Here is a 20,252-nt window from a genome sequence, read left to right on the forward strand (position 1 = left end):
TTCACGCCGGGTGCCCTCTCTCCCGTGGCTGCCTCCCTGCTGCCTCATCTGCAGCAGATAGAAAATTAACCAGCGGCGAGATGCAGCCATTTTGATGAGCTAATGAAAGACGCGTCGGGAGAGGAATAAACAAAAGGAAGCCGAGTTGGCTTGTGCTGCGGAGGGGGCCGGCCCAGCAGATGTGTGCGGCAGCGCTAGGAGGGAGAAAAATATGTGAAACCGAGAAAATGAAGACCACTTAAGAATGGGTCGGGTTTCCGCAGTTGCGTGCCAGCCAGTGTTTGTGCTGATAGCTGAATCCCCAGGCGGGGATGACCTTACATTAAGAATTGCCTCTGTAATGGTTAAAGCTTCTAGCTGGATGTGCTGCATGTGGTTTTGAATAACACTTTCTGAAATAGCTTTTTTTTTCTTTTTTCTTTTTTTTTTTTTATGCCTCTCTGTGGGTTTGCAGGAGCTCTGGGCTACAGATATCCTTCAGGTGCAGGAATTCATGTTCAGCTTTCTGAGAGACCCTTTGAGAGAGATTGACGAGCCGTATTTCTCCCTAGATGAGGTAAGACACCTTGTGCGTGGACCGAGGGGGAACGGGGTGCAGCGTTCCTRGTACGATGGGTGCTGTGGTGTGACTGGCTGTGCCGTTTGTCCTGTTTGTGTCTTCRCTGTGTGGTTGTGGTGGTCAGAGGACTGCGGTCTCCTCTGAGCAGCAGTGCTATGCAGGATGCGCTTGGTGGTTTAGACGGTAACCATGTGGCACAAGAGCAGGTATGTCTCCCCGCTGGTGGAGGGAGCAGTTTCTGGGCTCTCTTCTTGTGCTGAAGGTGTGCAGTTGGGAGCACTCATCAAGCAGTTTATTTGGGCAATGGATGATTACAAACAATGTAATTACTAGACAARAAGAAATTGTATTTGGCTTATTGCCCCTTTGCAGCATGTCTCTGTTCAAAGCAAGAAAGTTAGTACCCAGAACTAGTTGAAAACTAAAGAATAAAAACAACTGGAGATAGCCATATGGCCTTAATAAGCTATAGCCTGCCATGTGAGCTGAGAGCATGTCTGATTTGCAAAATAAAATGCAGAGTGATTTGACTCCAGTTGGGCTATTGTAAGGATCTGTATACAGACACCTGGTGTGACATGGAAGATAGATAGGTGGTAACACCTGAAGCTGTGGTCACTTGRGCACACTGGGTCAGGTACCTGTGCACTGAGTCTCAGTTGCCTCCAGTGGGAGCTGAATCAGGCCCTTGGCTACTTGGTGGTGGTGGAGTCAATAGTCAGTCTCCTGCTGCATGATACAGTCTGTGCAGGGCTTGTAAAACAGCTGCCCTCTTGGTAGCTGCTGACGCTGAAGGCGARCTGTGTGTGTAAAACTAACCCGCCACACTCAAATCCCCTGTGTCATTAACACTCTTCTATTTTTTTCTCTTGAGCAGTTTCTCACCTTCCTGTTTTCCAAAGAGAACAGTATCTGGGACTCACAACTGGACATGGTGTGTCTGGAGAACATGAACAACCCCCTCTCTCATTACTGGATCTCTTCCTCACACAACACGTAAGGACGAGGGAGATCTCTCTTCCCCTGCCCTTCTTTTCCCAGCATCCTGTTCTGCTATGCCAGGGTGAAATTCTCCCAGTAACCACTTTGCCTGATCCCAGTGATGTGACAAGTAGACTTTTCCCAACTTGAGATCAGTACATTAGAGACTTTCCTCTTGATACCCCAGTCCTGTGCCTGTGGTTTTATTATCAGTGTTTCGCTTTCTCAGCAATGCATGTCTGCTCAGACTATGCTTTCAGGTCCCAGGCTGTCACCGTGGCAGAGTCTTACCGTTAGCAATATCACCTTTCATAACCTTTAGGAACAGATGTGATAAAACCCTGGCAGGCTGAAGTTGACCACATACCTCTCAGCTGCATAGAAGAATCTTGTAGGACTTGGAATCCTTGCATGCAGACACACACTCTGTCTGTTCTCCCAGTTGGCTTGGTGCAATGGCAACATGTTAGTCCTAATTTAAAAGCCGGAGTGTCTGATCTCCCAAGCCAGCTGATTACTGAGCTGGAGCACAAGCAGGAAGCTCCAGTCTGCCTTCAAGAGCTGGGCTAACCSTGCTCTGGGGCTGTGGGAATGGCTTCCTTAGGCTGGCTCAGGGGGCTCTTTGTGGCTCTTTGTGGTACCAATACTGATATCACTCCTTAAGGCTCATCTCAAGGGCCAGCAGCAAGACTGTGCCTCAGTAAAGTAGTGTTTGAAGCCCCTGAGAGTAGGGATAGAGTTGAACCTTACCTAGGCAAGATGACAGGARCTGTGTGGGAATTGCTCTCACCTTTCCTTACAGCACAGAGGCAGGTCTGTKGTGTCTTAGCAGACATACCCTCCTGTAGTGCGTGTCTGTCTTCTCACAGAATCATAGAATGGTTGAGGTTGGAAGGGGCCTCTGAAGATACCTAGTCCAACCCTCCCTACTCAAGCAGGTTCACATAGAACACATTGCYCAGGATTATGTCCAGATGGCTTTTGAATCTCTCCAAGGATGGAGACTCCACARCCTCTCTGGGCAACCTGTTCCAGTGCTCTGTCACCCTCATAGTAAAGAAATTTTTCCTCACGTTCAGACAGAACTTCCATGTTTCAGTTTGTGCCAGTTGCCTCTCATTGTATTGCTGGGCACCACTGAAAAGAGTCTGGCTCCATCCTCTACTCCCTCCCTTCAGATACTTAAACACATTGTTAAGATCCCCTCTAAGTCATCTCTTCTCCAGACTGAACAGGCCCAGCTCTTGTAGCCTTTCCTTATATGAGAGATGCTCTAGTCCCTTAATCGTCATAGTAGCCATCCRCTAGATTCACTCTGGTAACTCCATTCTCCTGATGTCTTCTCTCATGTGATAGGTACCTGACAGGAGATCAGTTTTCGAGTGAGTCTTCGCTGGAAGCATATGCCCGCTGCTTGCGCATGGGATGCCGATGTATCGAATGTGAGTACCAAAGCAGAGTTGGTTCCTGTACTGGCAGCTTTGTCTCCATCATTAAGGCAGTTTACAGTGGTGGGTGAAGTATTTGCAGGGAAAGCAGGGCTGAAGGACGAAGTCCTGGTGGCAGCATTATCACCATGACGTGCAAGGGCAAGGTTGTTTGCTTTGTAGGGTTATTTGATATGTGCCTGAGCTTCTGCTCCCCCAGAAGGATTTTGATTTTCCCCTCTCTCCTTTATTGCCATCCAACGGGAGTTCCCTGCAGTGCTCAGTTTGGTCTGTCTGGTGTCCRAGTCCTGCCTGTGCTCTGGCCTTTGGGCTAAGCTTCCCCTGTGGGTCTCTTTCAGTGGATTGCTGGGATGGTCCCGATGGGATGCCAGTGATCTACCATGGACACACCTTAACCACCAAGATCAAGTTCTCCGACGTCTTGATCACTATCAAAGAGCATGCCTTTGTCACTTCTGAGTGAGTACAGCAGGGACCAGAACTTCRCCAAGCACAGCTGTCAGAAAGGAAAAGTGTGGGTGGAGTTGAGTCTGTAGCAGAGCGAAAAGCCTGCCTTTTATACAGAGACCTGGCAAAAAACACATACTTGGGATTCAAGGGGAAGAAAGCATGTCTTTGTTCCTTCCAGCCAAGGAGAGAGTTCACCCAGAAGAAGGTCTTGTGGGAGGGAAGGCTTTGGGGGACCTTGRTAGTTTAACAGTGCTTCTCTACTCTGCGTTGACAGCCGTGATGGGGACACCTTGCTGTGGTATGGTTATGCTGAAGGCTTGAGACAGCACAGCCACAGCACAGATAGCTCTTACTGAAAAACGCTCTTAGAGGGCACAGAAGCCAGTTTTTGAAGCCAAGCTTGGAAGATATTAAATCCCCTACAGATAGTGCTCTAGTACTGATAGCTGTTTTCCTTCTCCCAGTTTCCCTGTCATCTTGTCCATTGAGGACCATTGCAGTATTGCTCAGCAGAGGAACATGGCTCAGAATTTCAAGAAGGTYTTTGGGGACATGCTCCTGACCAAACCAGTAGATATTTCTGCTGATGGGCTCCCCTCTCCAAACCAGCTGAGGAGGAAGATTCTCATAAAGGTGAGCTTCTTTCCCAGCTAGTTTTCTRAAAGGAGAAAATAGAAGTGGATGGGGTAAGAGTTTGGGACCCAGCTTGGAAGCTGGATGCTGCCTTTCTCAGGCACTTGGTTAGTATATTGATATTTCTTCTACAGAAATGACCCCTGGGAAAAAAAGCGCGGGACTTCAGTGCCATTTGATAATCTCTGTGGTATGAGTCTTTTCTTAGTCATTTTAGTCTGGAGGGAATCCACTGCAGCTGACCAGGTGGTTTACATCTGGACACCAGGAAATTGATTCTGCCTTTTGGGATGCCTGCACCTCTCAGCATGCCTGACCACTCTCTTGTTCCACAGCACAAGAAGCTGGCAGAGGGTAGTGCTTACGAGGAGCTCCCCACGTCTGTAATGTATTCAGAGAATGACATCAGCAACTCCATCAAGAAYGGGATCCTCTACTTGGAAGACCCCATCAATCATGTACGTCTCTGCCACTATCACCCTGGCCCTTCTCTGTGGGCCATTTAAGTATCCACCTCTAAACCAGGCTCTGTGAGTAACTCAGTAAGGCAACACATGGTGCTGGAAGGAAGATCTGTCTTACAAATGATCTAAGGGGCTGTTGGCCTGTCCTGTTTCTCGAGAATCCCTGAGCCRCAGGTAGCTGAAGTCTGGGAGACTCTCCTGTGCTCTTCCGGAGACATTTCCTGCTGACCCTTGTTAGAGGCAGCAGGCTGGGCTGGAGAGAGCTCTGGGCTGATGGTGCTGCAGCTTCTCTTCTGCCCTTGTGTAATCCATATAATGTGTTAAGTTACAGTGATGGCCTGCATTTCTAGACCTGGCTGCTTGTCATCAAGTGCCTAAACACTTAATAACAAAACTAAATGAGCATTCTGCTTTGGAAAGTGTTGAGCATTCATTTTCCTGTGGGCATTTGCTTACACAGTCCACTTACTTAGCTGCCTGTGCTTTCATGAGGATCTTTCAGGCATAATCATATGGGGAAAAAACAGGTTTTTGGAAAATAGAAAAGTGCAGTGGTAGAGCTGTTCCCATCTCTGATATCCCCTGTGCCAAATCCATGCTAAGTATTTTCTTTCCGCATTGATTTGCCCTTCCCTTGTTCATCTTCCTTCAACCTGTCTTGGGGAGTTGCAGCATGATGTGCAGTCMGTTTGTATGTGAGATCTATCACATGCTGTTTTTTGCTGCTGATAAATCCCTGTCTTGGATCCAGGGAATGTCTTGGATGCTTCTGTGGCTCTCCATTAAATCACTGTTGTTGACAACTGTTCCTCACAAWCCCAGTCACCCCTCACTGCTTGTGCTAGTCAGAAAGAGAAAATCCCACTGGTCGGTCGTGGGCCACGTGGTGCTTCCTCTGCAGATCTCTTTGCCAAAAGCTCTTTTCTTTGCAGGAGTGGAACCCGCATTACTTTGTCCTGACCAGCAGCAAGATCTATTACTCTGGGGAGACAACTAGCGACCAAGGAAACGAGGATGAGGAAGAGCAAAAGGAGGTAAGGACAGTACTCCCTTTTCTGAGGGTAAGCTGTTGCCCTAGAGAAAGGACCTGACTGCCCAAGGGGCTGAACATCTTTGCTGCAGCCTGACTTCAGAGGGAGATTCTGTGGTGGAAAAGGTAGGAGCTGATTCAGAAGCTCYTTGGTCCTAGTTAGAGGCCCCCTGAGCAGAGCAGACACAGGCACCGTGAGCCYTCAGTGACCCAAGGCTGTGCATTGTCCCCCTACCAGGCAAGCAACAGCACTGAGCTTCACTCCACAGAGAAGTGGTTTCATGGCAAACTGGGAGCAGGACGTGATGGGCGCCACATAGCTGAAAGGCTGCTGATGGAGTACTGCATTGAGACGGGGGCCCCCGATGGCTCCTTCCTTGTGCGAGAAAGTGAAACCTTTGTTGGAGACTATACCCTCTCCTTCTGGTAAGTGTCCACAGGTACCATCCTGTTCACTACTCTGCGTGTCAGTTTTTGGGGTGATCTTCATCTTGACATTGTCTTCAGCGGTGTGTCCTAAATGGAGTCCCATTTCCCACTCTGCCGCTGATCGGCAAGCAAATTTCTTCATCTCTCTATGCCTCCCTGTGCCTTCCTGTCCCATCAGCTCACTGTGTCAATTCAGAAGGGTAAAGTCCCTGGAGACCCTTTTGCAACAGTCTCCTGTGGGGCAGGAACATCATGTCCTCCTCAGCTAACCCTGTCTGGAGCTGTGTCTGAGGCCAGTGTAAAACCTCTGTGAACAACCCTGGCTTACCCTGTCCCTTTCTGCAGGCGCAATGGGAAGGTGCAGCATTGCCGGATCCACTCACGACAGGATGCTGGCAGCCCCAAGTTCTTCTTGACCGACAACCTAGTGTTTGACAGCCTCTACGACCTCATCACCCACTACCAGGAGGTGCCACTGAGGTGCAACGAGTTTGAGATGAGGCTGACGGAGCCAGTGCCTCAGACCAATGCCCACGAGAGCAAAGAGTGAGTGAGTGTGTGTGTGTGTGTGTGTGAAAGAGAGAAGAAGGTGGGTCATGTTCTGTAATGACTGGGCAGTTGGTACCTGGTAGGAAACCCTTCCAAGTCTCTCTGCAGGGGCTCTCTGGTCCCACTTGCTCCCTGCGGGGCTCTCTGTGTCACAGCAGCACGGCTCCCTGGGCAGCAGTGCTGGCCAGCTTTGTTTCTTTTGGATGTGGCTGCCTTGGGAGCTCTGAACAAAGAAAGGAGGTACTGGACTTGCTTACAGTTCCCTTGGCCGTGCCACACGTCTCCAACTGACTCTGTTCCTGGTGCGTCCCCTGGCTGTCCCACAGAGGGGAGAAGACAGCGCTGTGGCAATGCATATCTGTGATGGTGCTCTCTGCTGCCTTCCTCTTCCTGAGGATTTGGTCAGCTTTTGGGGTGCAAGAGTATTGCATGGCAGAGCTTTGGGCTGAGTCTGGGATGAGCTAAATGAGTGCAGAGGCTTGCTCACAGTGACATTTCTTTCCCTAAAGGTGGTACCATGCCAACCTCACCCGAGCCCAAGCCGAGCATATGCTGATGAGGGTGCCGCGCGATGGAGCCTTCTTGGTGCGCAAGAGAAGTGAACCGAGCTCCTACGCCATCTCCTTCCGGTACACCCTGGGAAGAAGGGTGGTGGGCACGAGCAGCAGAGCTGTGATGCTGCAGAGGCTGTGTGCAAAGAGCAAAAGAGGGACATGTGCCTAAATGAGTCAGGAATAGCAGTGTGATGGGTCAGAGTGATTTGCATGTGGCTTGGGGAATCTTTCGTCTTCTCTAGTTTGCCCCTTTCTTATCCTTCTCTTCTCCGACTGTTCCCATGCTCCAGAGGTTGTGGGAGCTCGTTTTATAGGGCAATGGGCACATGGCTGATGGAGCATTTCTGGCCTAACATGAGCCTTTCCAGAGCTCTTGGTCTCTCCGGGATGGCCCTATATAAGCTTTAGGTCCTATTAGAGCTTTTAGGACCCTGTTTCTCCTTGGCTGTGGTGGTGCTGATCAACCTGGGGTCCATAGCATTTTCTGCCTCTCTCTGCCAATTATCCCTGTTTCTACAAGGAAAGGAGTGTCTAGCTGCTTGCCTCCATTGCCCTATGTGGTGTGGGGCATCCTTGGCAGTGGTGCCAGGGATCGTGGTGTGCTGCAGCTGTGTAAATACTTCCCTAAAGTGAAGTGGTTGTGGTGGGCGACGGCTGTGCCTCAGCGCAGAGGTGGCTCTGACCAACATTCGCTGTTGCACTCAGCAGCCAGCGTGGAGAGCACTTTTCCAGTTAGGGGTCTTTTTCTTGGAGGAAGTGGCCCTCTCTTGCCATGCACCAAGTGGCTTCTCTGTTTCTCTTGACCTGCCAGGGCGGAAGGGAAGATCAAACACTGTCGAGTGCAGCAAGAGGGCCAGACTGTACTGCTTGGCAACTCTGAGTTTGAAAGCCTAGTGGACTTGATCAGCTACTATGAAAAGCACCCGCTCTACCGCAAGATGAAGCTGAGGTACCCCATCAATGAGGAAACACTGGAGAAGATAGGGACAGCGGTGAGTGTGGGTAGGCGTGGAAGCCAAAGGAGAAGGGTSAAGTCTGTTTTGAGCTAATACCCCAATGCGGAGTTACGTGAGACCATCTCCGTGCTTTACAGCCCCCACCTCTTGGTGCCTCATCACCCTCCACAACCTGTTTGAAACATTTGTTGGTCTGAGTGAGGTTTGTGGCTGCCTCTCTGACCCACAGCAGCAGGAAGTTTGGGCTGTGCATCTGTTTGCAGTGTGAAGTGTCTCTTCAATAGGCTCATCTTCCCTGGAGAGGTTCTCTCTCTCCCCAAAGGGAGAGAGCCTGTTCTCTTGCAGTCTTCTCCTGAATTACTGTTTTCATCACCAGCCCTTGTTTTCACAGGAGCCGGACTATGGAGCCCTGTATGAGGGGCGCCATCCTGGGTTCTACGTGGAAGCCAACCCCATGCCGACCTTCAAGGTACGCTCTTGCTGCTTGATGTGTAACACTCTGTAAGGCCAGCTCTCAGTCCTCTCTGCCTCATCTCTGCTGAGGAAGGCAAGAACAAGGGAGGACCTTCTGTAGGGTTAGGCAAGACCCATCTCTTTTTGCCACTGTTTGTTTCTCTCTTAAAGCTGCTGAGTCTGATTCCCAACCTTCTGTTGGGAGCTCAGGGGAGGATGAGGACAGATTTTCTCTCTGGTCCAGCCAATCAGGCTGAATGTTTGGATCAGTTTGAGTTTATTACTTCATAGAAAAACCTAAATGAGCAAGAGTTCTTCYGCATGCTTTCCTGCGCTGGGCTGGGTGATGCTGTGCCTGCTCTGGTCTGCAGGCTTCTTGCAGAAACTTGCTGGGATGCAGTAGCCCTGGYATTAGTAGTAATTCCTTTTCATTTAGGATCTTTCTGCATCACAGTTGTTCATTTTCAGTGGTTCAAGGACACTCCAGGCCCCACCTCTGAACCCCCTTTTGGTGATCCAGTCAGCCTGCGGAGCTTAACACAACTTACGTGAGTCCCTGCAGGCAAGATTCAGAGGAGGATTACAGACTTGGTTTCCTCATAGGGACTGTCCCTGTGAGCTAGCACTCAGCGAGGTGTAGCTCTTCTTGACTGTAGTGTCCTGTGCTCTGAGCAGGGCCGGTGTGGGCAACTGGAAGATCCCTGTGTAGCTCCAGACAGACTCAACTTGCTCAGGGGGAGGCCTGCTAGTCCATGGCCATGCAGAAATCCCCACATCTTCCTCCTCAGCATGCATGTTAAAGCTCTATAAAGCTCAGCCCTACCTGATAATGTGCAGGGCCACTGATAGAGCCAGGCAGCTTTGCAGGAGGCAGCTGATTTCCAGAACATCTCAGCTGTGGCCAGCRCTGGGCTTGCTGCAGCTGAACAGTCTGATTTCTGTCCTCTCTGCTCAGCATAACCACAATTACTGCAGCTCTCCAAGTCCTTGTGTTACCTGAGATCTGAGAGCTTAGCAAGTATCTCCTGTTATTTTCCAAAGAAGAGGGATGTCGTTTTGCTCATTTGTTTCTAGACCAGCCTGTAACATGTGCTCTAGGCTAAGTGTGCACGTTTTCTGGTTGTGCACTGGAGTCTCCAAACTGAACCCATCAGCCGCTTCAGCCTGTGCAGGACCACGCCAGACTTCTGGCCTCTGCGGATTGGCATAAACGGGGGCCTTGACTTGTTTTGTAAAGGGTCACCAGGGTTTGGCAGCTGGGCTGGCTCCTGGCTGCACGTGATGTGCCTCATGCTGCCCCACACAAATAGGGGAGGGAGCCAATCTCTCAGCCATGGCCTCATCTGAAATGTGACTGTGTTGGTTGCCCTTCTCTTTGCAGTGTGCAGTCAAAGCCCTGTTTGACTAYAGGGCGCAGCGGGAGGATGAGCTCACCTTCACCAAGAATGCCATCATCCAGAATGTGGAGAAGCAAGAAGGAGGCTGGTGAGTTGATCTTGACCTCCCTTTTCCCTAGGGAACAGTCCATACAGTGAGGTGTCCCATCTAGGGGTGTCCRTTTAGGAATAGCCCCCTGCGTTCTCGTGAACCCTAAAGACAGGCAATGAAGGATCTTCCTGGCACATGTCGTCCCAAGTCAGGAGGATYTGGGATCCCCCACAGTGGGTGCTGACATTGCCCCTTCCGTTATTCCAGGTGGAGAGGGGACTATGGGGGCAAGAAGCAGCTGTGGTTCCCTTCCAACTATGTGGAGGAAATCACCAGTCCCAGCAGCCTGGAGCCAGAGCGGGAGGTGAGCTTGTGTCTGCAAGGAGCAAAGATGGGTGGTGAGGAGGGATGTGTGTRCATAGCACCCTGCCCACAGGCCGCACTGCCCAGCTGCCTGGCTACCAGTGTGCCAGGGGCCCCTGCGGTTCTGTTGTCATCTCCATCGCAATCCTTAGTCCCTGTGGTTCATTCCCAGCAGCAGCTGGATGAGAACAGCCCCTTGGGAGACCTGCTCGGAGGTGTCCTGGATGTGCCGTCCTGTCAGATCGGTGAGTGTCAAAGAGGGATGGAGGATAGGGGTATGTTATGGCCCGTTCATGGTCCATTTGTGGGTCTCATGGTCTCTGTAGGCACCCCTGTGCCTGCTGCAAGTGGATGTGAGTCTGCAGTACCTGTTTCTGTGCAGTGATGCACCCTGCTGCTGCAGCTCCCTGCACCAAGGGTGCCTTCTGGAAGTTGGGTGTAGGCATGTCTCTCTAAGCCTGAGTACAGCCTAGGAGCATATTTGGACATCTAGGAACAATCCTTAATGATATGCAAAGGAGTCAGTCCAGGATGCCTTGAACCTGCTCTCTCAATGGGCAGCAGCAGGAGTCAGTCCCAGTCACCCAAAGGGCAATGGATCTCAGACTGATTTTTTTCGTTCTCCTTCACCCTTTCTGTAACAATTTGTCCAGACCCAGAGCTGGGTCTGGCTTGCAGCTCCCTGCCATCCCCTCTTTGTCCCCCTTGGCCCAGAGGATGTCTTATTCCAGATGGCTCTTCCCAGAGGGCAAGGGCATTTCAAGGCATGGAGTGAGGAATGTACAGGAGAGGGAGGAAAAGTGTGATGCAAAGGCCACAGGGATCTTCTCAGTGCCCTCAGGATGCACTCTGCATCATCAGTTACTGCTTCCTGGGCAACTTCTGCCTTAGATCAGCAGAAGTGGGAGTTTCTGTTCTCAGGTGGAGAGACTGAGTCAGTCATGAGAGCCCCATAGCCTCTGTCTCCTCCTTGCTCCCTCCCTGGTATGGAGGACTCTGCGCAGCACCTGCCAGTGACCCTCCCCTCTGCTCCCTCTCCCCGCACAGCCATCCGCCCCGAGGGGAAGAACAACCGCATGTTCGTCTTCTCCATTAGCATGGCCTCGGTGTCGCGCTTGTCCCTTGATGTGGCAGCCGATACACACGAGGACTTGCTGGATTGGGTGAAGAAGATCCGGGAGGCAGCCCAGACRGCTGATGCCCGGGTGAGTCTGGAGAGCCCTGAATGGGGACATCTTGTAGCAAAGCCCTGGATTTTCCAAGGTAAATGAGAAGAGTTCAAGGGAGCAGGTTTAGGCTGGGGGAGAGGGTGATCTAATGGCTGCCTGCAACTCCTGGGAGGAGAGGTACAAAGACAGTAAAAGTAGAGTTTTCTTGGGCAATATAACAAGGGGTAGTGGCCACAGGTGGCAGCTTGGGAGGTTCAGGCTGGGCATTCGGGAAGGTAAGTTCATCAGGAGGGTGTTGCAGCTTAAGCCAGTTACCCAGAGAGGTGGAGGATCTCCTTCCTGGAGGGTGTCAGGCCTCAGCTAGATGAAGCTGCAGCTGCTTTGCTCTCGTGCTGGTGCCGGTCCCACTCTGAGCAGGAGGCTGGACCTGCTGAGATCCCTTCTTAGGGGTGCTCTTGTGTAGCCCCTGTGAGGGCCAGCTGACCTGCCAACTTTTCCCAGCCTGTGGTGAGGTGGCTGCATGCTGCCCTTGGCTGCAGCTGCTGAGCTGGGCCTGAAGCCTCTCTTCCTCTCTTGGCAGCTCTCCGAAGGCAAGATGATGGAGAGAAGGAAGAAGATTGCCCTGGAGCTCTCAGAGCTGGTTGTCTATTGCCGACCTGTGCCCTTCGATGAAGAGAGTGAGCATCAGTTTCCTGGTGGCCCTCCTGATCTCCCGCCTGTAGCAGGCAGTGACCATGGGATTGTGGACCCTCTTGTGTGTCCCCAAGGACAAGGCTCTCTTGGCCTTTTGCTGTAGGGAACGGGGGTCCAAAGCACTCTGGAATTAATTTATATTGAAGATCTGAAAATTTTCTCCTCCAGAGGGTGGAAGTCCCCTTCTCTGTCTCCCTGCAGCTGAGATCTGGCACTGTCCAGAGCTGCTGGGGGAGTGGGGCTGGGGAGCTGGGGCTGTCTAATCAGAGAGAGTGGTATTGATGCTTTCAACCGTCTGCATTTGCTGTGGCACCAGCAAACCCAGTTCAGAGCAGAGTCAGGTCTGTGAGACCTGGCAGTATCGGAGCCAGGGCAAGAGAGGGCAGTGTTAGGAAGGGGCCTGGCAAGGCTGAAGTGGCTGGTGTAGGAAGGGAGCATGCTGGAGCAGCCAGACCTCTCTGAGGTGGCTGTTTTCCCATAGCAGGTTTCCTGCCAGGCCACGATCAATGTTCATGACTTGCGCTTGTCTTCTCCCAGAGATTGGCACAGAGAGGGCCTGTTACCGGGATATGTCCTCCTTCCCTGAGACCAAGGCAGAAAAGTACGTCAACAAGATCAAAGGCAAGAAGTTCCTGCAGTACAACCGCCTGCAGCTCTCCCGCATCTACCCCAAGGGCCAGCGCCTCGACTCCTCCAACTACGACCCCCTGCCCATGTGGATCTGTGGCAGCCAGCTGGTAGCGCTCAACTTCCAGACACCAGGTGAGAGCAGTGGAGGGAAGAGCTGGACAGGCTCCTGGGGTAGACTGTGCCTCCTCCAAGTCAACTGCCCATGTGCCAAGTGCACCTCYGCAGTCCCTGTGCTGGGAGACTTGYGCAGACCTGTGTTCATGTCCACACACAGCATTACCACGGAGAGGACATGCTCAGGAGTTGGGTTGACCTGGGGAGCTAGGCTGAGCCAAGAGGTTGTGGTGCAGGGAAGCCTTGAAGGGAAGCTTTGAAGTAGAGAAGCAGCAGGGAATCCCCTTGAGGCCCTGGCAGCCCACAGAAGACTTACCAAAGGGAACAGCAAAGCCTTAGCCTTGGGACACTGACACAACTGTGGCTGTAAGGTCTGACCCACCCTTGCCTCTCGCTGCTGCCAGCAGCAGAGGCTTCACTTGCTTTTCCCCAACTTCTGTTTCCCACTGCCATTGCTCTGGCCGTGTTATCCAGCTCTTCTCTTTCACTGGCTATTGCCAGACCCTTCTACGTGCCGGTTCAGCTCACAAACCCACCAGAAAACGACCTGTTTTTTTTTTCTGCTGGGTTTTCTATTCATTTTGTGAATTAAAGCATCTCACAGAGGGGTTTGGCAAATGCCAGAGCCAGCACYAGAAAAGTGGAAAGAGAAGGGAGAAGAAAAAGGGGGATGACCAGTGAAGCACTGAGTGGTTGGGCAGATCGCACATGGGGAAGTCATCTCCTGGCCCAAGCGCATGTAGGGGCTGCAGTGACTAAGTTAGCCCATGGCACGCAAGGGGTCTGGAGGGATAAACTGCATCCCCCAGTAAAGGATTTCCTGCAAGGCACAAATAGCCCAGGAGGTCTGGCTTGTGGTGGTGGAAGAGCCATAGGGCCTTCTCCACCCATCTGCTGCCTATGTTCCCTAGACAAGCCCATGCAGATGAACCAGGCCTTGTTCATGTCCAGCGGCCAGTGYGGGTACGTCTTGCAGCCGGCCAACATGCGAGATGACCTCTTCGACCCCTTCGACAAGAGCACACTGCGTGGAGTCGAGCCGCTCTCCATCTCCATTGAGGTGGGTGCTCTCTTCTACTCCAATCCCTCCTTGCCACCCTTAGTAGCATTGGGAGGGCAGAGAGGGGCTGCAGACCTCTTTGGCCTGGCTCCATTGCCCTTGTTAGAGGCAGAGGGCCCATCTYCAGGGGAGGCAGCGTGCATCCCCTTGAGCGGATGGTGCAGAAGAACGGTTATCCTTGTGGGGGGAGAGACGGGGCTGAGCCCATGCGTTTATAGTAGTTGGGGCAAGTGGGGTGAAACAACGTTTTTGCATGGGTTTCTGGCCTCTGTCTACTGCTGTTCTTCAGCTGACTCTGCAATAGCTGAAAGGGGAGATCTGGGGGTGCTTCTTTAGGTGGAAAGTGCCAACAGACTCCCAGGTCCCTGCAGAGGAGTGTCAGGAGCTACTGGATGACCCTCTCCAGTGCCAGCTGATTTGGGGAATCTTTTTGCTTGGAGTGTGGAGAGAATCCTACTGCCTCTCTACATGGGGAAAGAAGAGGCTATTTTACTGCCTTCATCGTGGCCTCACAGAAGCAAACTGCAACCCTGGAGCCCAAAGATGGAACATGGAGCAATGCCCTCCATACAGTGCTGTCTTCAAGGGTGCTGGTGCCAGCAGATGGCAATCGTGAGCTGCAGAGGCCCCGTGTCCTGCCAACCCTGGCCTGGTGGGCAGCCGCACGCTGGCCCCAGCGGGCGAGGAGGGGAACGAGGTGTGTGGCCTCGTCCCTGCGCTCCCTTAGGGCTATCTAAATGCGTACGAGTCCCTTACTGGGAGCAGGAGAGCCGGGCCTCGCTGCCCAGCTGCTCTCCCCGAATCGCAGCCGGCCCCAGCCATGCCAGACCTCCCTTCCTTGTCAGTGTGTGTGCTCCCAGCACACCCTGATCCAGCGGCCGGGAAGGGGCCAGGCAGGGGGGAGAGGCGCTGGGTTCAGGTGGTGCCAAGGCCCTCTCCTCACAGCTGCTCRATCGTGGTCGGAGCAGACTTTTCAGCCTGTTTCTACCTTCCTGTGCTGCAGGGTTAGCAGAGGATCAGCTGCAGATTCCCGCTGCATCTTTCCCTTCCCTGCTGGCTGGGCTGGGGCTGGCCTGTTCCAGTCCCACTCGTGGAGCCGCAGTGCAGAGAGCCTGCAGGGCACCGGGCAGCTCTCCGTGCTCACAACAAGCCCGTGGAGGGMTGTGAGGGCCATGGTTTTGCCAGACCAGATGGCTTTCATGCTTGGACCGGTGGCTGTTGCACCAGCCTGTACAGAGATCCCTAGTGGTCCCGGAGCTGAGCTGGCTGCTCCTTTGCCTGTAGGTCAGCAGTCATCTCTGCATGTCCCCTTCATCTCACACAGACCTCGGGCATGAGGCAGCAGAGATCTTGCCCTTAAGGGCTTGCAGTTTTCTGACAATGTGCAAAAACTCCAGCCCCTCTGAGGCAACCTGCATTTTGGAGCCATGCCACTGAGCAGGGTCAGCACCGTGCTTGGAGAGGATGCCCCCATTCTGCTCCATCAGCATCATTGACCCCATGACCRGTGTCTCCCGAGGAAACCCTGGCACCGTTTCTCGGCACCGTTTACAAAACAGCGCTCTACACACTCTTCCTGCATCTTGAGGTGAAGCTGCGACCGCCGTCCCCTTTAAGAGATGGGCTCAGCCTTTCGTCCTCTGGCAAAACTGCCCAATGTCCCCACCAAAGCCAGCTTTCACGGATGGAGAAGCCGTCTCGAGCCCGGCATGACTCAAAGCACATGATCCAGCGTTGGCAGCGAGTCCTTCCCCTGCAACAGCAGCGTGCAGACAGCACACTGGAGCGACATATGGCCACGGGCAAGAGGGAACTGGGATTTCTTTCTCCTGCGAGGAAGCAGGTTGTCGTTTGCATTGAGCACAGACAGTGCCGCAAGCAGGAGGGGGAACAGCCGCAGAGGAGGGCTGTTTGACGCTCAAGGCAGTGAGGCCCAGGAGTTCTGGTGAAGTAGGTCCACATGCTCCGTGCTGCAAGAGACGGGGAACAGCCAGGAAAAGGAGTCCCGGCTCGGTGGCCTGGCTCAGAGGAGACTGCGAATCCTGCTTCACTGGCTCTAGGAAAGATGCTGCAGTCACAGGCTTGGCTACCAGAGTGCGTGCAGGGACCTGAGGTGGTTCAGCTAGCTTTTTTGTGGCTTGCAAATTAAAGGGGTGATCGGTAACAGTAGCCGCTAGGTTTGGGAGCTCTTTTTTGCTGAGAGGCAGGCTGGGCCGTGTCCCTTCTCCCTCCGATCAGCAGAGCTGGGGTGATCTGTTTGGAAAGAAAATTCCTTGGTGTGCAAACAAAGTATTTTCCTTGGCTTCTGTCTTTACAAGGTTTTTCTGCTGCTCTCTTCCCTAGGTCCTGGGAGCCCGGCACCTTCCCAAAAAYGGGAGGGGAATCGTTTGTCCATTTGTGGAGGTGGAGGTGTCCGGCGCTGAGTACGACAACGCGAAACAGAAAACTGAGATTGTGGGTGAGCTCCTTTGCAACGCCTGCACTGAGGGCGAGGTGCCGTTTGCTGGCCTCGTGGCTGTCCTCAGCAGCTTTTGGGGGTCCGTCACGCACGAGACAGCGCGGCCCGTTAGCGACCGCGGGGAGCCGAGAGCCGAGCGAGACACGCGGTTTCGGTTGTAGCTAGTCCCTGGAAGGCTGTGCTCGCCCCGCCAGGGCAGGGCACCGGCACGAGGACCGGGGCCGCGGCGGGCACCCCCGTGCCCTCCCAGCTCCCCGGGGGCCGGGCTGAGCCGCGGGGCCTCCCAGGCTGCTCCAAGGAGCCGTSGCTATTGCGCGCCCGGGAGCTGTGGTGCCAGGCCCCGTTCTTCGGCGTGTTTGGAGGGAGAGGTGACACTGGCGGGTTGGGTTTCTGTTTCCCCTGAAATTTGGCCAGTGTCCTGGGTGTATTGTTAGGCGGTTTTTGCAATAATAAGGCAGGGAGGGTGATGTTCACATGTTTGGAAACCTCCCCAGCAGGGGAATAAGTGGGGTTTACGGGGCAGACTGGCATGTTTTCTCAACCGTTGCATAAACCGTGGGCACCACAGAAAAGCACTGTGCCAGGGTGAGCTGCTGCCCCCTCCAACTCCTTGCTTTTGGGCTACAAATAGGCTGAACCATGACCRGGGAGCAGCAGGGGCGCAGGGGGTGCGTGGCTCTGCGGAGCGAGTGCCGGGGCTGCTGTGTGATTGTGGTGTTTTGTGAACAGCGGACAACGGCCTGAACCCTCTCTGGACCCCGAAGCAGTTCCATTTTCAGGTCAGCAATCCCGACTTTGCCTTCCTCCGCTTTGTGGTGTATGAAGAGGACATGTTCAGCGATGAGAACTTCTTGGCTCAGGCTACCTTCCTGGTGAAAGGCTTGAAGACAGGTAAAGTGCTCGGGGAGTGTCTGTGTCATGTTGGTCCGCTAATCAAATAATTAGCTAGAGAGATACAAAGTTTTGTAGGAGAAGGAAGCAAGAAGCCCTTTGCTAACATCCTTTGGGTTCACTGACACTTCAGGGCCACCAGAGGAGGGGAGGGCAGTTGGAAAATTCCCCCTCCGAGGTCTGTGCTATGGGAGCTAGCACGTTGCCTGTGCTGTGAGTAACGCTGAGGCTGTCTCTGCACTAGGTTTCCGAGCTGTACCCTTGAAGAACAACTACAGTGAGAGCCTGGAGTTAGCTTCCCTGCTCGTCAAGATAGACATTTTCCCTAGCAAGGTAAGAGTGGTTCACACAAGAGGTGAGCAGGCCACACAGCTTGGGTGCAAAGCCAGAGAGCCCTCACCACTTCTCCTTGCTAACCACTGTTATACTGCTGGGTTTCCTCCCCACCTTGCAAGCTTCCTTCCACACCCACAATGGTGCAGCCTCAACTTCTGCTCGTCTGTCAGGTTGAAGCACAGCATTAGCTGTACACACACAGGACAGTTGAGTCCCACTGAGCCCTGGCCACAGCTGCAGATGAGTCTCCTTGGGGTTGTTTCTGTTCCCCTTATTCTCTCCTGTGGTCCGAGGGTGTTTTTTAAGTCTTGCTCTGTAGTCAGAGGGCTGCAGGAATGGGAAACACTGGTCATACCAGGCTCAATTCTTGCACTGAGAGGTGTTGCAGGCAGGTTCCTGCCTGGGCTTCCCTGTAAATCCCTTCTCTAAAAGCTGAAGAAGGCAGATCTGCTCCATCCCAGATCTCCATGTGCTCTTGGGGTATGTTCTAGCTTAATGTCATGGAGCATGGCAATGCAGGACCATCTGTGTTGGAACGAGCAGGGCARGGTAGGGTTCTTTGAGACAGATGTTTCTTTTAATTCTTCATTAAAAGCTATATTGCTGGGAGCCCGGGATGGTTGTTAAAGGCAAGAGCAGCTGCACAGTGCAAACCCAGAGACACTGTCAGCCCTAGGACACCCGTGCACGTTAGCTCTCCGTGCAGCCAGGGCCCCGTGCTACACTTGTACATCTTGTAGAAAAGGCAGGTCCTGCTGCACACGCTCTGACATCCCAAGCCCTTCACCGCTGCCTGTTTCCGATTCAAGCAGGAGAATGGTGAAATCAACCTCTTCAGCGCGTCGGTCCTCCGGGAACGAGCTGGGGACGCTTCACATCAGCTCCTGGCAGGCAGAGCCAGAGAGGGGTCCTTTGAGTCCCGGTACCAGCAGCCGTTCGAGGACTTTCGGGTATCGCAGGAGCAGCTAGCTGACCACTTCGACAGCCGGGAGCGAAGGTACGCCGCCTGGGTCGGGGCTGGCTGAGCTCTGTCTAGCTCAAGCCCCCGAACCTGGTGAAGGGAGGGATGAGCCCTAGGCGGTGGTAGAGGCGCGAGGAGGCTGTGAGCCGGCTGCAGCTGGGCTAGCGGAGGAGGAGGAGGGAGCTTTGGCTCATGGAGCTTTTTCCGAGCTTGGCTGACTTGCCGAGCCCCCTCCTTGCTGCTCAGACAGCGAAGAGGTGACGGCACGGTCTTGAGAGCCCAGATGGAAAAAAAAACCCGCTGCGGGGGCCGGGGGGGACACGTGGGGCTGGAACCCGGGTGGTGAAGGGAGACGTAGCGCGGCAGAGCGGGGAGGCCTCGCAGCGGGGGTTTAGCTGCGGGCCGGTAGGTTGTTGACCAGCGTGGCCTCGGTAGAGGTCCGGCGGGGGCGCGGCGCCAGCGGGAAGCCAGCAATCCTCCCTGGCATTTACCTCCTGCGCCAGCACCGACATTCCTGCCGCCGAGCGGGGTTTTTTTTGTGGCGCGGATGTGCGGGAGCGTAGCSACGTATCGCCCGGCCGGGCCGGGGCGCCGGCTCAGCTCTGCGCCCCTCTCTGTGCCCACCCTGCAGGGCACTSCGGAGGACCAGGGTCAACGGGGACCACCGGCTGTAGCCCAGCTCGGCCTGCTGAAAGCACCTCCAGTGCTTGGGATTCTCACGGCACGCTGTGAACTGGTTTCTATGGAAACGGCACTGCTATGGCCTACTTTCAGGCAGCTTTTTCCAGTTTCTCCGCTGAAGTGTGTTCGAGTGGAGAACTAAAAAAAAAAGAGGAGAAAAAGAAAAAAAAAAAAAAAACAACCCAAAACACCCACCAACCTTCACCATGAAGCCCTTAATGAAGCGTATTGATGTGTAGAGCCTGCCAGCCGCCGAGGTGAGAGACAAAACTGTCTATAACCGCAAGGAAAAGAGACTGAGCGCCCTGTGCCGTCTCCGCTCTGACTGTTTTTACGGCGCTCCTGATCCTGCGCGGCTCCGATCGCAGCTGCCGGGAAGCCTTTTGCAGCGTTAATTTGCTGTAACCGCTCGCCGCCGCCCCAGCAGCCTGTTTGCCGGGCTGGGCCGGAGCGCGCCCGGGGCCGGGGGATACGAGACCAAGGCAGCGCGTCCCTCTGTCCCGGCGGTGTTACATCTACCTACCTGTATAGCCACTGCCTATGGGTCCAGTAGTGAAACTCCACGTTTACAAGGCCACTCTAGCTTTAAACGACAATAAAAGTGTCAGTATTAAGTAACTGCGTGATGTCTCGGCTCGCTGGCACCGTGCCTTGCTTGCAGAACCAGCCCTTGCTCGCGGCAGGGAGCTGTGGTTTATTTTTGTACCTTCGGGGCAGTTGTTGTTGTCCTGACTCGTGGGGAGCACAGCAAGAGCGGGAACGGCGCTCGCCAGGTAGCAGGGAGCTGCTGCAGTCGCTGCTGCTGGGGCTGGAGACGGGGAGCAGGGYGCTGAGCTGCCTTCGGTCCAGCTCCGGGGCGGTAAGAGCTGCCTCCTGCTCCTCTTAGGGAGCTAAAGGAACCTGCCAGTCTGGTGAAACCCACCTGGGGCCCCTGTTCAATTTAGAAGCTAGCTGTGCTGCAA

The 20,252-nt window shown here is 53.7% G+C and overlaps 1 protein-coding gene across 1 annotated transcript in view; it reads left to right on the plus strand.

The window, feature by feature from the left end:
• Window positions 1-19,908, plus strand: part of PLCG1 (phospholipase C gamma 1) — a 31,350-nt gene extending 11,442 nt beyond the window's left edge. The window contains exons 8-31 of the mRNA XM_085313940.1: window positions 455-556; window positions 1,437-1,555; window positions 2,897-2,982; window positions 3,327-3,447; window positions 3,903-4,071; window positions 4,407-4,529; window positions 5,468-5,569; window positions 5,804-5,991; window positions 6,340-6,540; window positions 7,053-7,172; window positions 7,909-8,089; window positions 8,445-8,522; window positions 9,888-9,991; window positions 10,202-10,298; window positions 10,473-10,542; window positions 11,345-11,502; window positions 12,047-12,143; window positions 12,697-12,921; window positions 13,815-13,963; window positions 16,307-16,421; window positions 17,151-17,312; window positions 17,557-17,645; window positions 18,461-18,645; window positions 19,241-19,908. Of these exons, the coding sequence (XP_085170066.1) occupies window positions 455-556; window positions 1,437-1,555; window positions 2,897-2,982; window positions 3,327-3,447; window positions 3,903-4,071; window positions 4,407-4,529; window positions 5,468-5,569; window positions 5,804-5,991; window positions 6,340-6,540; window positions 7,053-7,172; window positions 7,909-8,089; window positions 8,445-8,522; window positions 9,888-9,991; window positions 10,202-10,298; window positions 10,473-10,542; window positions 11,345-11,502; window positions 12,047-12,143; window positions 12,697-12,921; window positions 13,815-13,963; window positions 16,307-16,421; window positions 17,151-17,312; window positions 17,557-17,645; window positions 18,461-18,645; window positions 19,241-19,283 (3,084 nt within the window). The 3' untranslated portion in view covers window positions 19,284-19,908. The remainder of the gene's footprint in view (window positions 1-454; window positions 557-1,436; window positions 1,556-2,896; window positions 2,983-3,326; window positions 3,448-3,902; window positions 4,072-4,406; window positions 4,530-5,467; window positions 5,570-5,803; window positions 5,992-6,339; window positions 6,541-7,052; window positions 7,173-7,908; window positions 8,090-8,444; window positions 8,523-9,887; window positions 9,992-10,201; window positions 10,299-10,472; window positions 10,543-11,344; window positions 11,503-12,046; window positions 12,144-12,696; window positions 12,922-13,814; window positions 13,964-16,306; window positions 16,422-17,150; window positions 17,313-17,556; window positions 17,646-18,460; window positions 18,646-19,240) is intronic.
• The last annotated feature ends 344 nt before the right edge of the window (window positions 19,909-20,252 follow it).

The sequence above is a fragment of the Rhea americana genome, unplaced genomic scaffold, assembly GCF_003343005.1.
Source record: "Rhea americana isolate MKP2758 unplaced genomic scaffold, rheAme1 scaffold_4, whole genome shotgun sequence".
Classification (NCBI taxonomy): domain Eukaryota; kingdom Metazoa; phylum Chordata; class Aves; order Rheiformes; family Rheidae; genus Rhea; species Rhea americana.